Source organism: Bos indicus, chromosome 8 (genome assembly GCF_029378745.1).
Source record: "Bos indicus isolate NIAB-ARS_2022 breed Sahiwal x Tharparkar chromosome 8, NIAB-ARS_B.indTharparkar_mat_pri_1.0, whole genome shotgun sequence".
In the NCBI taxonomy this organism is placed as follows: Eukaryota; Metazoa; Chordata; class Mammalia; order Artiodactyla; family Bovidae; genus Bos; species Bos indicus.
The window spans coordinates 88,983,229-88,997,066 of record NC_091767.1 but is presented as its reverse complement, the minus strand read 5'-3'; the positions used below and the strand labels follow the sequence as shown (position 1 = coordinate 88,997,066).

General features: G+C 46.1%; 1 protein-coding gene across 4 annotated transcripts in view; it reads right to left on the bottom strand.

Annotated features, from left to right (window-relative positions):
* Nucleotides 1-13,838, bottom strand: part of SHC3 (SHC adaptor protein 3) — a 192,949-nt gene that overhangs the window by 52,190 nt on the left and 126,921 nt on the right. For all 4 annotated transcript variants that reach the window (XM_070795190.1, XM_070795189.1, XM_070795188.1 and 1 more), the window contains one exon: nucleotides 2,475-2,601. In XM_070795190.1, the coding sequence (XP_070651291.1) occupies nucleotides 2,475-2,601 (127 nt within the window). The remainder of the gene's footprint in view (nucleotides 1-2,474; nucleotides 2,602-13,838) is intronic.

Here is a 13,838-nt window from a genome sequence, read left to right as displayed (position 1 = left end):
CCAGACATCCTGGAGTGAGAAGTCAAGTGAGCCTTAGGAAGCATCAGTATGAACAAAACTAGTGGAGGTGATGGAATTCCAGCTGAGCTATTTCAAATCCTAAAAGATGATGCTGTAAAAGTGATGCACTCAATATGCCAACAAATTTGGAAAACTCAGCAGTGGCCACAGGACTGGAAAAGGTCAGTTTCCATTCCAGTCCCAAAGAAAGGCAATGCCAAAGAATGCTCAAACTACCACACAATTGCACTCATCTCACAGGCTAGCAAAGTAATACTCAAAATTCTCCAAGCTAGGCTTTAACAGCATGTGAACTGAGAACCTCCAGATGTTCAAGGTGGATTTAGAAAAGGCAGAGGAACCAGAGATCAAATTGCTAACATCCACTGGATCATCAAAAAAGCAAGAGAGTTCCAGAAAAACATCTACTTTTATTTCATTGACTATGCTAAAGCCTTTCACTGTGTGAATCATTACAAACTGTGGAAAGTTCTTAAAGAGATGGGAATACCAGATGACCTTACCTGCCTCCTGAGAAATCTGTATGCAGGTCAGGAAGCAACAGTTAGAACTGGACATGGAACAACAGACTGATTCCAAATTGGGTAAGGAGTACATCAAAGCTGTATATTGTCACCTGGCTAATTTATCTTATATGCAGAGTACATAATGCAAAATGCCAGGCTGGATGAAGCACAAGCTGGAATCAAGATTGCCGGGAGAAATATCAATAACCTCAGATATGCAGATGACACCACCCTTATGGCAGAAAATGAAGAGAAACTAAAGAGCCTCTTGATGAAGGTGAAAGAAGACAGTGAAAAAGCTGCCTTAAAACTCAACATTCAAAAAACTAAGATCATGGCATCCAGTCCCATCACTTCATGGCAAATATATAGGGAAACAGTGGAAACAATGACAGACTTCAATTTCTTGGGCTCCAAAATCACTGCAGATGGTGACTGCAGCCATGAAATTAAAAGACATTTGCTCCTTGGAAGAAAAGCTATGACCAACCCAGACAGCATATTAAAAAGCAGAGATATTACTTTGCCAACAAAGTTTCATACAGTCAAAGCTATGTTTTTTCCAGTAGTCATATATGGATGTGACAGTTGGACTATGAAGAAAGCTGAGCACCAAAGAATTGATGCTTTTAAACTGTGGTGTTGGAGAAGACTCTTGAGAGCGCCTTGGACTGCAAGGAGATCCAACCAGTCCATCCTAAAGGAAATCAGTCCTGAATATTCATTGGAAAGACTGATGCTGAAGCTGAAACTCCAATACTTTGACCACCTGATGGGAAGAACTGACTCATTGGAAAACACCATGATGCTGGGAAAGATTGAAGGTAGGAGAAGAACAGGATGACAGAGGATGAGATGGTTGGATGGCATCACCAACTCGATGGACCTGAGTTTGAGCAAGCTCCAGGAGTTGGTGATGGACGGGGAAGCTTAGCATGCTGCAGTCCATAGGGTCACAAAGGGTCAGACATGACTGAGCAACTGAGCTGAACTGAACTGAACTTAATGTTTAAAATATTGCAAGCTTCTATTATTCCTATTTTACAGAGAAAACTTATTGTTCAGTCAGTAAGTTGTGTCCAACTCTTTGTGATGCCCAGGCACTGCAGCCCACCATGCTTCCCTGCCCTTCACTGTCTCCTGGAGTTAGCTCAAACTCATTTCCATTGAGTTGGTGATGCCACCCACCATCTCATCCTCTGTCACCCACTTTTTCTCCCCTTGCTCTCAATCTTTCCCAGCTTCGGGGTCTTTTCCAATGAGTCAGCTCATAACATCAAATGACCAAAGGATTGGAGCTCCAGCTTCAGCGTCAATCCTTCCAATGAATTTTCATGGTTGATTTCCTTTAGTATTGACTGGTTTGATCTCCTTGCAGTCCTAGGGACTCTCAAGAGTCTTCTCCCTACAGAAAGAAAACTGCTGAGACAAAGATCAGGACCCTACAGCCATTGCGCCTGAAAGCTACAAAGTCCAATGAAGCAGAACCATGCTGGCCATCCCAAGCACAGTGCCTCATGACAGAAGCCTCCGAACCAGGACTCTGTCTAACCCTGATGACGAGGACAGCAGCACAGGTAGAACCCGGGGTGACACCGACCCAAGAAGACAACATATGGAGACATCACATGCTTGCAGAGAAAACAGAATAAAAACATATTACACTGTTTTTTTGGTAACCTTAGCTACTGTCACTATAGTTTCAAGAAAATGTTTTTCTAAACATTGGGAGCATCACCCATATGTCAGCTTCCATCTGTCGGTTTTTTGAGCCCCAGCCCAGCACCGGCCAGGTGTCTCCAGGCCCAGGAAGCCCTGTGATTAACTGTCTGTTCAGAGCACTCCTCAGGGAGCTGTTTTGTGGTTTTTCTCCTTTTAAGTCATTTTAAGAGGAAGGGTCAGAAAATGCAGAGAGGCCACTGCAAATGGTGTCACAGCACTACTCACCGGTCATGAAGAGCCGCGATCTTGGAAGGACACTGCAAATACTGCTTAAACCGGAGCTCAAAGGCTTGTCCGATGGAGCCGATGACATCCTGGGCCAGCCCATCACAACACTCCAGAATGTGACAAGCTGTGGGAGCAAGGGACACAGGCCCATTAGAGGCAGACACTGGAGCTACCCAGGCTCCTTCTTCCTGAGGGTAAAACCCCCCAGCCTAGGGAAGAAGAGGGGGCCAAGGAGGTGGCTTTCATAACATGTCCTGGCAGCTCTGTCTGCAGTTTAATCCCAGGAGCCCCCAGACACACAGCTTCACCACAGGGATCCATTTCTTAATAGCTTGCTGCTGCTGCTAAGTCACTTCAGTCGTGTCGAACTCTCTGCGACCCCATAGACGGCAGCCCATCAGGCTCCTCCGTCCCTGGGATTCTCCAGGCAAGAACACTGGAGCGGGTTGCCATTTCCTTCTCCAATGCATGAAAGTGAAAAGTGAAAGTGAAGTCGCTCAGTTGTGTCCGACTCTTAGCGACCCCATGGACTGCAGCCTACCAGGCTCCTCCGTCCATGGGATTTTCCAGGCAAGAGTACTGGAGTGGGGTGCCATTGCTTTCTCCATCTTAATAGCTTATTCTCCTGCAAAAGTAAAGGTTCTATTTGTAAGTCCATTTTAAGTTTTTAAAATTGATGGCTTTTCAATTGCTTGAGAGTCTATAAAATATCAACTTTGAACTCAATTGGGAAATAGAATTTGGAGGGAAATCTTAACATGACAAAGGGATCCCTCTAAGACCCCATGAGCCTTAAAAATGGACTTAAACTGACTCTTTTTAAAATGTATTTATTTTTAATTGGAGGATAACTGCTTCACAATGTTGTGTTGGTTTCTGCCATACATCAGCATGAATCGGCCTTAGGTACACATATGTCCCCTCCCTCCCGAACCTCCCTCCCCACATCTGTCTCCCTCCCACCCCCTCTAGGTTGTCACAGAGCTGTGAGTTGAGCTGCCTGCATCATACAGCAAGTTCCCACTGGCTATCTGTTTTACATGTGGTAATGTATAAGCTTCAGCGCTGCCCTCTCAATTCATCCCAGCCTGTCCCTTCCTTGCTGGGTCCACAAGTCTGTTCTCTGTCTGTGTCTCTATTGCTGCCCTGCAAATAGGTTCATCGGTACCATTTTTCTAGATTTCATGTATATGCGTTAATATGCGATATTTGTTTTTTCTTTCTGACTTACTTCACTCTGTATAATAGGTTCTAGTTTCATCCACCTCACTAGAACTGACTCAAACTCATTCCTTTTATGACAGAGTAATATTCCATTGTATATTTGTACAACAACTTCTTTATCCATTCATCTGTCGAAGGACATCTAGGCTGTTTCCATGTCCCGTCTATTGTAAATAGTGCTGCAATGAACATTGGGGTACATGTGTCTTTTAGAATCATGGTTTTTCTTAGGGTATATGCCTAATTGTGGGATTGCTGGCTCATATGGTAGTTTTATTCCTAGATTTTTCAAGAAATCTGTTCTCCATAGTGAACTGTATCAATTTACATTCCCACCAATCGTGCAAGAAGGTTCCCTTTTCTCCAGTATTTACTGATTGTAGACTTTTTTTGATGACGGCCATTCTAAACAGTGTGAGGAGATACATCATTGTAGTTAAACAGTCTTACTGAATGAATCCTGAGGTATCCTATGGCCTTGGAGCAAGTTGTTTGCTTATTTCCTAGGGCGAGTAAAGTGTCATCACCAAATGTGGCAATTCTAAGCACTAAGACTCAACTCAAAGCATCTTAACTTTTAAGATACATTTAAAGAGATACTAATTAGCCAGTATGACCGACCCACCACATGCCATCTGCATATACACCAGAAGATGCTGGACATTCATGCTGGTTCTCATCAAAGGGGTGTTGGCAGTCAGATGAGGGCCCCTCAGGGACCTGGAGCAACCCTTAACCCACTGGGGTGTCTGCCTTCCTGGTGGCCAGGCTGTGGCATAATCCATGCGGAACCTTCAGAGAATAAAGGGTCAAATGGAGGAAGGTGCCAGAGAAGGCCCCCTTTGCTCTACAAGTAGAACTGTCTCCTCCCCAGACACATGTCCATGGCATCCCACAGAAGCATCTCAGCCCCTCCACGTGGCATCCTGACCAGTGGAACATGTTCTGCTACTAATGAGATAAAGACATTCTCCCTGGAGAAAATGACAGATGTGTGTGTCACACTCCATCTTTTTCTTGCCACCAGTTAGGACACAACTGTGTTTCAAGGAGGTTCCTCCAGGAGCATGGTGGATGCCCAGCAGTGAGGAGAGGCATTGTTACAGCAGTGAGCTGTTCCCTGGGGCAGTGATTAGGGAGATGCAGAAGCACTGCCACTGCAGGGGAAGTCAGCAAAGAGAGGACTCATTAAGATGGGAAGCTGCGAGGGAAGGAGCAGAGACATCACCACCTCCACAGTTTGGCCGCTCTTCCATCACGATGCCGCCTTCTCTATGCACAATGCCAGCCAGGCACTGCACAGCCCACCCTGATGGTGGCTGCTGGGCTGGGGAGCCTGAGGTTTCTCCTCCTCACAGGCTCAAGGAAGGAGCATGCCTCTGAGGACACAGAAACAAGAATTTTCTGGGAAGACCAAGTGTAACTGGATCACTGCTTTGGGCTGCAGTGCAGTCCCCTTGGGTCTCACGCCCATGCTCAGTTGGTTAGTCATGTCCAACTCTTGTGACCCTATGGACTGCAGCCTGCCAGGCTCCTCTGTCCATAGGCTTTCCCAGGCAAGTATACTGGAGCGAGCTGTCATTTCCTTCTCCAGGGGATCTTCCCGATCCAGGAATCAAACCCATGTCTCCTCATCTCCTACACTGGCAGGTGGATACTTTACCACTGAACAACCAGGGAAGCCCTATCACTTGGTACACTAGCCCTAGCACAGATATGGCCAAGGGATTTGTCCCAGGAGACAGATGTCCCAGCTGTATTTCTGTGAGTCAATAATGATACTGTTTTATGTTATTATTGGTATTAGTATTTATTATTAACCCAGGTAAGCATAAAGCAAGCCCATATTAAGCAGCTGTTGTAGTCGTGTGGTTGTTCATTAACAGACAGGATTGGAGGTGTCTTTCCAGCCAATAAGGAAATAGGAGTCTAGGATGGATTGAGGGAAAGACACCTGGCTCCCCCTCCTACCCTGGGTTTCCAGCCACACCTGTCCCCTCCACTCAGCATCGGCACCAGCCGAGGGAACCAGCTGGCTAGTAATTTGGAGAACCAGAATAACAACTGGGGATGAGTCAAGAAAGTGAAGCTTGTCTTTCTTTAAGGAGAAGAGCAGCTCCCTAGGCTTTAACACAGTGAATGAAGAATAAGGTTTCTGCTGAGGTCCACACAGCTCTCTCACCTTCTACACACCAAAGAAGTCCAGGCCTGAAATAGGTCTTCTTTAAGTCAGTTCCTGGGACATTTGGAAGATGCTGGGCTCTGGGTGGAAGCACCCTCGCTTGGTGACAGTGGAGCCCTAGTATTTGGATACAAGAGGGTGACAGAACCTGCAGATGCAGAATTAAATCATGACTCCAGGCTCTGGGGCCGGCTCCATCCTCAGTGGACTGAGTAAGGATCATCTGTTAGTTGGGTCTGAGGATCCTTCTGTAGAATGTCTTCTCTGTGCTCCAGAAACTCACTCCAAATCTAAAACCAACCTGGGCTGACAGTCTCTCTGGGTCTGGGATTTTCTCTTGGTGTTGCAATGGTTTTTAGCTTAAAAGCTACTATCATCTAGCCTTGCTTGTGGGAGGAGTATGAGGGCCTCCCCAAAGGTGACCACCAGAGCTGCTTGTTTTACATCCCACAACGCAAACAGGGGGATGGAGGTGTCTGTCATTCATGAGTGAGAAGGAGAAGCTCTGGATAAAAAGTACATACAGAGTGGTGGGGCCCAGAGTCAAGACTCAAAACGACGTTGTAAAACCTAAAATGTGGCCCCCAAACAAACACAGGAGCAGCAAAATGAGGTTCCTCATTTTGAGAAACCTCAAAATGAGCAAAAATTGAGGTTCCTCAATCCGTCCCTCTTGGAGGAAACTGGCTCTTTTGTAGCGGCACAGCAGTGTACCACTGGGGGTGAACAGTAGTGTACAGACGGGGTGAGGACCAGAGGCGCTTGTTTGCCCAGCTGGTCTCTCTTCTTGACCAAAAGCGAGGCTGGCATCACTCTCCAGGAGCTCACTCAGACCACACAGCAGCCACCTCAGCCCTAACACTTGCAAGGGGCCTCATCGGGCTTGGCCACAAAGGCCTCTCCCAACCTGGGATGAGCCAGTTGAGAGCAGCATGTGCTGAGGCCCTTGTAATCACATCAGATAGAACTGAGATGTGACGTCTTTACTCACGTGGCAACCACACATCTTCCACGCACAGTAGACACTGGCAGGGCAGAAGTTACTATGTAAGATGCTGGTTCAGTCTCCCCATGGCTCCAAACAAGTCCAGAGGCCAGTGGCCACACCTGTCCACTGGTGTTCAAGGCTGCCCCGGCCATCCAACTGATGAGCGGACTGCAGGCCACCGGGATCTCCATTTATCTGAGCTTGCTCTCTGAGCCCTGCCTGGGACAGCTGCTCTGTTAGTTGGCACAAACAAGTGATGCTGAAATAAGAAAGAGCCCCAGCATCTCGGTGACAAGACAACTCCATTCTTGTCTGCTCATTCCTGGGCAACTCTACTCAATCACCTCAACTCTCCTCAACCAGGTGGCGACACCATGAGCCAGGCTGCTTTGATCTTTCAATCCTGAGTTTCAGTACAAGGCCTCCTCCACAAGCCAGAGAAGAAAGAGACAGCATGGCCTTGTACCAGCACCTATGCATTCTGCTCTCACACAGAACTGTCACCTGGCTCCTCCTCTACCCAGGAAAGGCTGGCAGTACTGTCCCCTGGGAGCTCGGGAGGAAGGAGGTCAAGACATAAGTGAGCACTAGCAATGCTTATCACGTGCACCAAACACCCAAATGGCTTTACTTCTGTAAATAAGAAGTTGTCAAAGTTTGTTCATGCTTACCAGGAAAGAACTCTTCACTATACTGAGCATATGTCCCAAATAGATGTTAACTTATTTATAAATTATGAACATAATATACTAGTTCCTTCTTTCCTGTGCTCAGTCATGTCCAACTCTTTGTGACCCCATGAACTGTAACCTGCCAGGCTCCTCTGTCAATGGAATTTTCCAGGCAAGAATACTGGAGCGAGTTGCCATTTCCTACTCCAGGGTTTTTCTGGATCCAGGAATCAAATCTGCATCTTCTGTGTCTGCTGCATTGACAGGTGAATTCTTTATCACTAGCCTCTTGAGAAGCTCAATATAATGGTATGTATATTATAAAAATATATTTTAAAACACGTAGGGCTTCTCTGGTGGCTCAGACAGTAAAGAATCTGTCTGCAATGCAGGAGACACTGGTTTGATCCCTGGGTAGGGAAGATCCCCTGGAGAAGGGAATGACAACCCACTCCAGTATTTCTGCCTGGAGAATCCCATGGGCAGAGGAGCCTTGCAGGCTACAGTCCATGGGGTCACAAAGAGTCGGACACGACTGACACTCTTTTTACCTTTCAAAAATGATGCAACAAAGATAAACAAAAGTTCAAGATCTCTTGTTGACTCTGAAAGCATCACACTGTCAGTTATTATCTCAAAGCAAGATAAATATTTTGAGTGAGATATTTATACTTAGATGGATAAAAATTCATCTTTCCATCTCTGGAAAACTTTTCTTAATCATTTAGAGTTTGGAGGGGTTGATTCCTTATCTGATTATTGTGTGTGTGTGTTTGTGAAAGTAAGACCCCACTTCCCATACCCCCTCTTTGGTCCTGGAGCCACTGACACACAGAAAGGATGTCACTGGTTCACTGCACCTTTTATGTATGATTACAAGGTAATACCCCCTCTATCTCAGATCAGCGGCGACTATAGACAGAGGCTCCAGCATGTGTCTCCCACCACAGTGGCCACGTCAATACCCTGTGGGATGGGCCACCCCGCCTTGGTGGGCATTAGTTCCATGTTGGGGGTGTGGGTGGACTCTGCACATGTGGGCAGAAAACCTCTCAGGATCTGTGCTGCTCTTTCAGGAAGTCATGACCCCTTCCACCCACACCCACACCCACACCCACACCGACACCACTCCCAACTCACACTTCACAGCCATCCAGCCTCCCCAAGGCAGCCCAGCCCTTGCAGTGGTCCCATCTTGGACTCTCCTCCTGTCCTCATATCTAGACTCACAGACTCTCCAAGAGTTCAAGTTCACAGCCACATTCTCTACCAATTGGTGACTAACACAGGGAATCTCAGAGACACCTGGAATCACTGGCCAATCAGAAAAAGACCCTACCAAACAATGACTGCTCTCTCTTTCTCCTAGTGGGCTGATAACTCTCACCCCTTAAGGGGAACACTGACCACCAATGAATTCTTAGCAGAGAGCTAGAGGCTACAAACTCAAGCATAGTTTTCAGCCAACTCTAGCGTGTTCACTTATTCACATGCTCCTCATTGTTTCAGATTTTTTAATCCAAGACAGGTAAGAATGTCAAGATTCAGCTGCTATGCTCTTAATTAAGAGTTGTTTTCAACATTACTAATTATTAGAGAAATGCAAACTAAAACCACAGTGAGGCATCACCTCACACCAGTCAGACTGGCCATCATCAAAAAATCTACAAACAGTAAGTGCTGAAGAGGGTGTGGAGAAAGGGGAATTCTTTTACATTATTGGTGGAAATGTCAATTGATACTACCACTGTGAAGAACAGTATGGAGGTTCCTTAAAAACACTAAAAGTAGAGCTACCATATGACCCAGAAATCCCACTCCTGGGCATATACTCTGAGAAGACCATAATTCATATTAACACATATATATGTGGAATCTAGAAAAGTGGTACAGATGAACCTATTTCCAGGGCAGGAATAGAGACTCAAACATAGAGAACAGACATGTGGGCACAGGGTGGGAAAGGAGCGTGAAATGAATTGGAAAGTGAGGACTGACACAGCTGCACCACCGTGTGTCGAATAGACAGCTGGTGGGAAGCCGCTGTATGGCACAGTGAGCTCAGCTCAGTGCTCGGCAGTCATGTGGGGGGTGGGAGAGAGACGCAAGAGGGCGGGCTAGATGTGTTCATGTAGCTGATTCACTTCATTGTACAACAGACGCTAGCACGATATCATAAAGTAACTGTACCCCAATAAGAAATAAACAAAAAGATAAATGCACCCCAATGCTCACTGCAGCACTATTTACAATAGTCAGGACATGGAAGCAACCTAAATGTCCATCAACAGAAGTAGCGTATGTATGCTACTGTGTATAAAATAAATAACCAATGAGAACCTAACATGTAGCACAGGGAACTCTACTCAATGCTCCGTGATGACCTAAATGGGATGGAAATCCAAGAAAGAGGGGATGTATGTATATGCTCAGCTCATTCACTGCTGTACAACAGAAACAAACATAACATTGTAAAGCAACTATATTCCAACAAAAAATAATGAAAATTTAAAAATTGAGTTTAATATGTGTTCTAGCCCTAGAGCAGCAAATTAAAATTATAAGGAGATAATTTTGCACCCCTCAGACTGGCAGGAATCTAAAAACCTGAAAATGCCAAGTGTTGAAGAAGCCAAGGAGTCCTCCTGTGCCACTTATGGAATTGCAAAGTGAAATAACCATTTTTTTTTTAAGTTGAAGATGTCCCAAAACAGTGATTTGTCACAGAGGTATAATCCCTAAGAACATTCTTGCACGTGAGCATGGGCAAATGTACAAAATCTCTACTGGAGACTTCTCTCAGTAGACACTTGTTGAACATAAAGTGTGTACCATGCCCTAGCCTATACTCTACAGATACAGCAAGAAACAAAATGGAGTCCTGCTCTCCTGAAGCTGACAGTCGAGAGGGTGGACACTGAAAACAAGAAAGGAAAAATACACCATTTGCATGGATTGAACGGTGCCCCTGCACAAAGCCCTGTCTGCATCCTGACCTCTTGAACCTGTGTAAAAGGGTCTTTGCAGATGTCCTTAAGTTAAGGACCTCAAGATGAGATCATTCTGGATTAGGATGGGCCCTAAATCCAATAACAAGTTTCTTATTATAAGGGACAGAAGAGGAGACGACACAGACACAGAGGAGGGGGAGATGATGTGAAGATGGATGCCAAGACTAGAGTGATGCAACCACAAGCCAAGGGCTCCTGGAGCCACCAGACGCTGGAAAAGGCAGGAAGGCTCCTCCCCGGAACCTATGGAGGAAGCATAGCCCTGCCCACATCTTGATTTTAGACCCTGAGCCTCCAGAACTATGAGAGAGCAACTTTTGTTGTCTTTAAGTCACAAAGTTAGTGGTAATTTGTTCCAGTGGTCACAGGGCTCCCCTGGTAACTCAGCTGGTAAAGAATCCACCTGTAATGCAGGAGACCCCAGTTCAATTCCTGGGTCAGAAAGATTCCCTGGAGAAGGGACAAGCTACCCACTCCAGTATTTCTGGGCTTCCCTGGTGGCACAGATGGTAAAGAATCTGTCTACAATGCAGGAGACCTGGGTTTCATCCCTGGGTTGGGAAGATCGTCTGGAGGAGGAAATGGCAATCCACTCCAGTATTCTTGCCTGGAGAATCCCATGGACAGAGGAGCCTAGCAGGCTACAGTCCATGTGACGGGCTACAATCCATGGGGCCACAAAGAGTTGGACACAACTGAGCGACTAAGCACAGCACAGTCACAGAAAACCAATACAACCATAAAGACAATAATGTAAATGTAAATTAAGGATGACAGTATAGGATAATGGAGAAGGCAATGGCACCCCACTCCAGTACTCTTGCCTGGAAAATCTCATGGATGGAGGTGCCTGGTAGGCTGCAGTCCATGGGGTCGCTATGAGTCAGACAAGACTGAGCGACTTCACTTTACTTTTTACTTTCATGCATTGGAGAACAAAATGGTAACCCACTCCAGTGTTCTTGCCTGGAGAATCCCAGGGACGGGGGAGCCTGGTGGGCTGCCATCTATGGGGTCATACAGAGTTGGACACGACTAAAGTGACTTAGCAGCAGCAGAAGTATAGGATAAAATACAGGATGATGAGGGAAGGTGACCTAGGAGGTGATGTCACAGAAGAAGCCCAGAGGAAGTCAGGGAGTGAACCATGGGAAGGTCTAGTGTAAGAATGTCACAGGCATAGGGTTAACAGGTGCAAAGGCCCTGAGGCAGGTTCAAGGATGAGCCATAAAGGAGTGGAGCTGGAGTGGAGGTGGGAGAAAATCATAGGAAACAAGACAGCAGATAGACCAGGATCAGCTCACATCGTGACGAGTGAGAAAAGCTCTATGGAGGGAGGAAAGACTTAGCTCATGGCTTATCACAGCGGGGGGCCTAGGAGACTTGTGAGCAGAGATGCGCAACAGGCTGGTACAAGTCTGACTTTCAGCCAGAGTCTGAAAGTCTGACTTTCTGGGCTAGGCAGAAATATTCAGGGTCTTCTGCACAGCATATTTAAAGCCCAGAGGTTGGCTTGTTTGTAAAAAAAAACACTGTTGACAATAGCCAGATAAGGGAAACAACAACCTAATCATTCTCCCACAGGAAAATTAACCTCCCACCACAGAGTTATTTGATGAAATTTAACCTCCTGGCTTAAACAAATCAAATCATTGCTTTCACCTAAAATGAGGTGATGAGGTTTTGCTTCTAGGGAAGGAAAAGTCGAAGGAAGTGCTCTATTATTTAAGGAGTACATACTCTGTGAGGTTCTACCAGAAAGTTACTTTCTGGGACCTACAAAGTTAAGGTAACCTACAAAGTTACCTTCTGGGGCCTCTGGTCCAAAGCCAGAGGAACCCTAAATTCAGGGTTGAAATGACCGTGAGCTAATAGAGCAGCCTGAAGAAGGAAGTGTGGTTGTGTGAGCAGCAGTCCACGGGGGACTTCCCTCTAGAGCCCATTCACCGCATTTCCCCTTATTCAGGAAACCCTGGGGGAAAAGCAACCTCTAACCCTGGGATTAGAAGCTATACAAGCTGAACAGAGGGCTCTCTGCCATCAGGTCAACACCACAGGACATTCTACAGCAAGTTCAGGAGCTCTAGCAGGTGCCTGAACAGGGATGCTTCTGTGCTTATAGGTTATAGGAATACAAGCCACCTGCAGGCAGCCATATGTCTAAGCAGAACATTATCTTTTAGCTACTTTTGTGACCCAGACAGTCCATCCTGAACCAAAAGACATTAGGTTGCAGGGGATGGGAGTCATTGTGTCATAATCCAAATTCCATTGTGAAAATGGTATGTTAGGATCCTGCAAAGCCTGCTTTGTTGAGAGTTTTATCCTACATATATCAGGAGTTACCTTCCAGGCCTCCTTCCTGGTTGGCTTTGCCTTTCAAAGGTAAGTTTCCAACTTCGTGAAACTTGCTCATTTGCAATGCTTATCTCCTCGAGATGGTAGTGGTGGTTACCATAGAACTTAATGACTTGGGTCAGAGATCCTTTGCTCTTCCACCAGATTAATTAGATAAGCCATGGACTCTTGATACTCAAGAGAAAAATATAGATGCTGGTCCATAAATACTTCTAGATTAACGAAAACACACACAGGAATGTATAAGCAGGAATCAATGTGGAAAAGATGAATGATAATGGTGAGGGATTCTGATTCATCTCTGTAGGATTTTGACAGAAGACTTTCTGAGTTCCAGATGTGGAACCAGATGTCTGTTCATTCTAAGGAGCTCTGCCGGCAGCCAGGGAACCACAAAGCTACAAGGCTTCCCCTAGCATATCGACTGGGGCCACTGTGTGAGGAGTTGGCTATCTAAGAGTCCAAATAAGAACACTTACTCCCAGAATACCTTGCTAATACAACTCCTGCATGTCAGAGGCCATTCTTACTAAATTAAACTCTCTTACTGGAAGTTAAATTCCAGGAGGAGGAAGAAGAACAGGGCAACAAGAGGAGCCCTCCACCAGCATCTTATGCAAGGAGGTAGTGGTGGGGTGGACATACATGGGATGAAGGCAAAGCCGACTCTGAGATACTGTTCATAGCTGGGCTCATGCCGCCCTCCTGCCTTCACTTACTGCCTCGCAGAAGGCTGTAGCTCCCTGTATGTGTGTGTTCGCAGGGGTGGCAGGGGTGGGGACAGAGATGTGACGGATAAAGAAAGCCACAAATTCCTGTCAGAGGGCAGGTCTGGTTCCCTTGTCCCCTGAATCTGAGCTGGCTAGGACTGCTTTGATTGGTAAACTATGACAGAGGTGGAGCCATGCCTGGCCTTCCACTGGATGT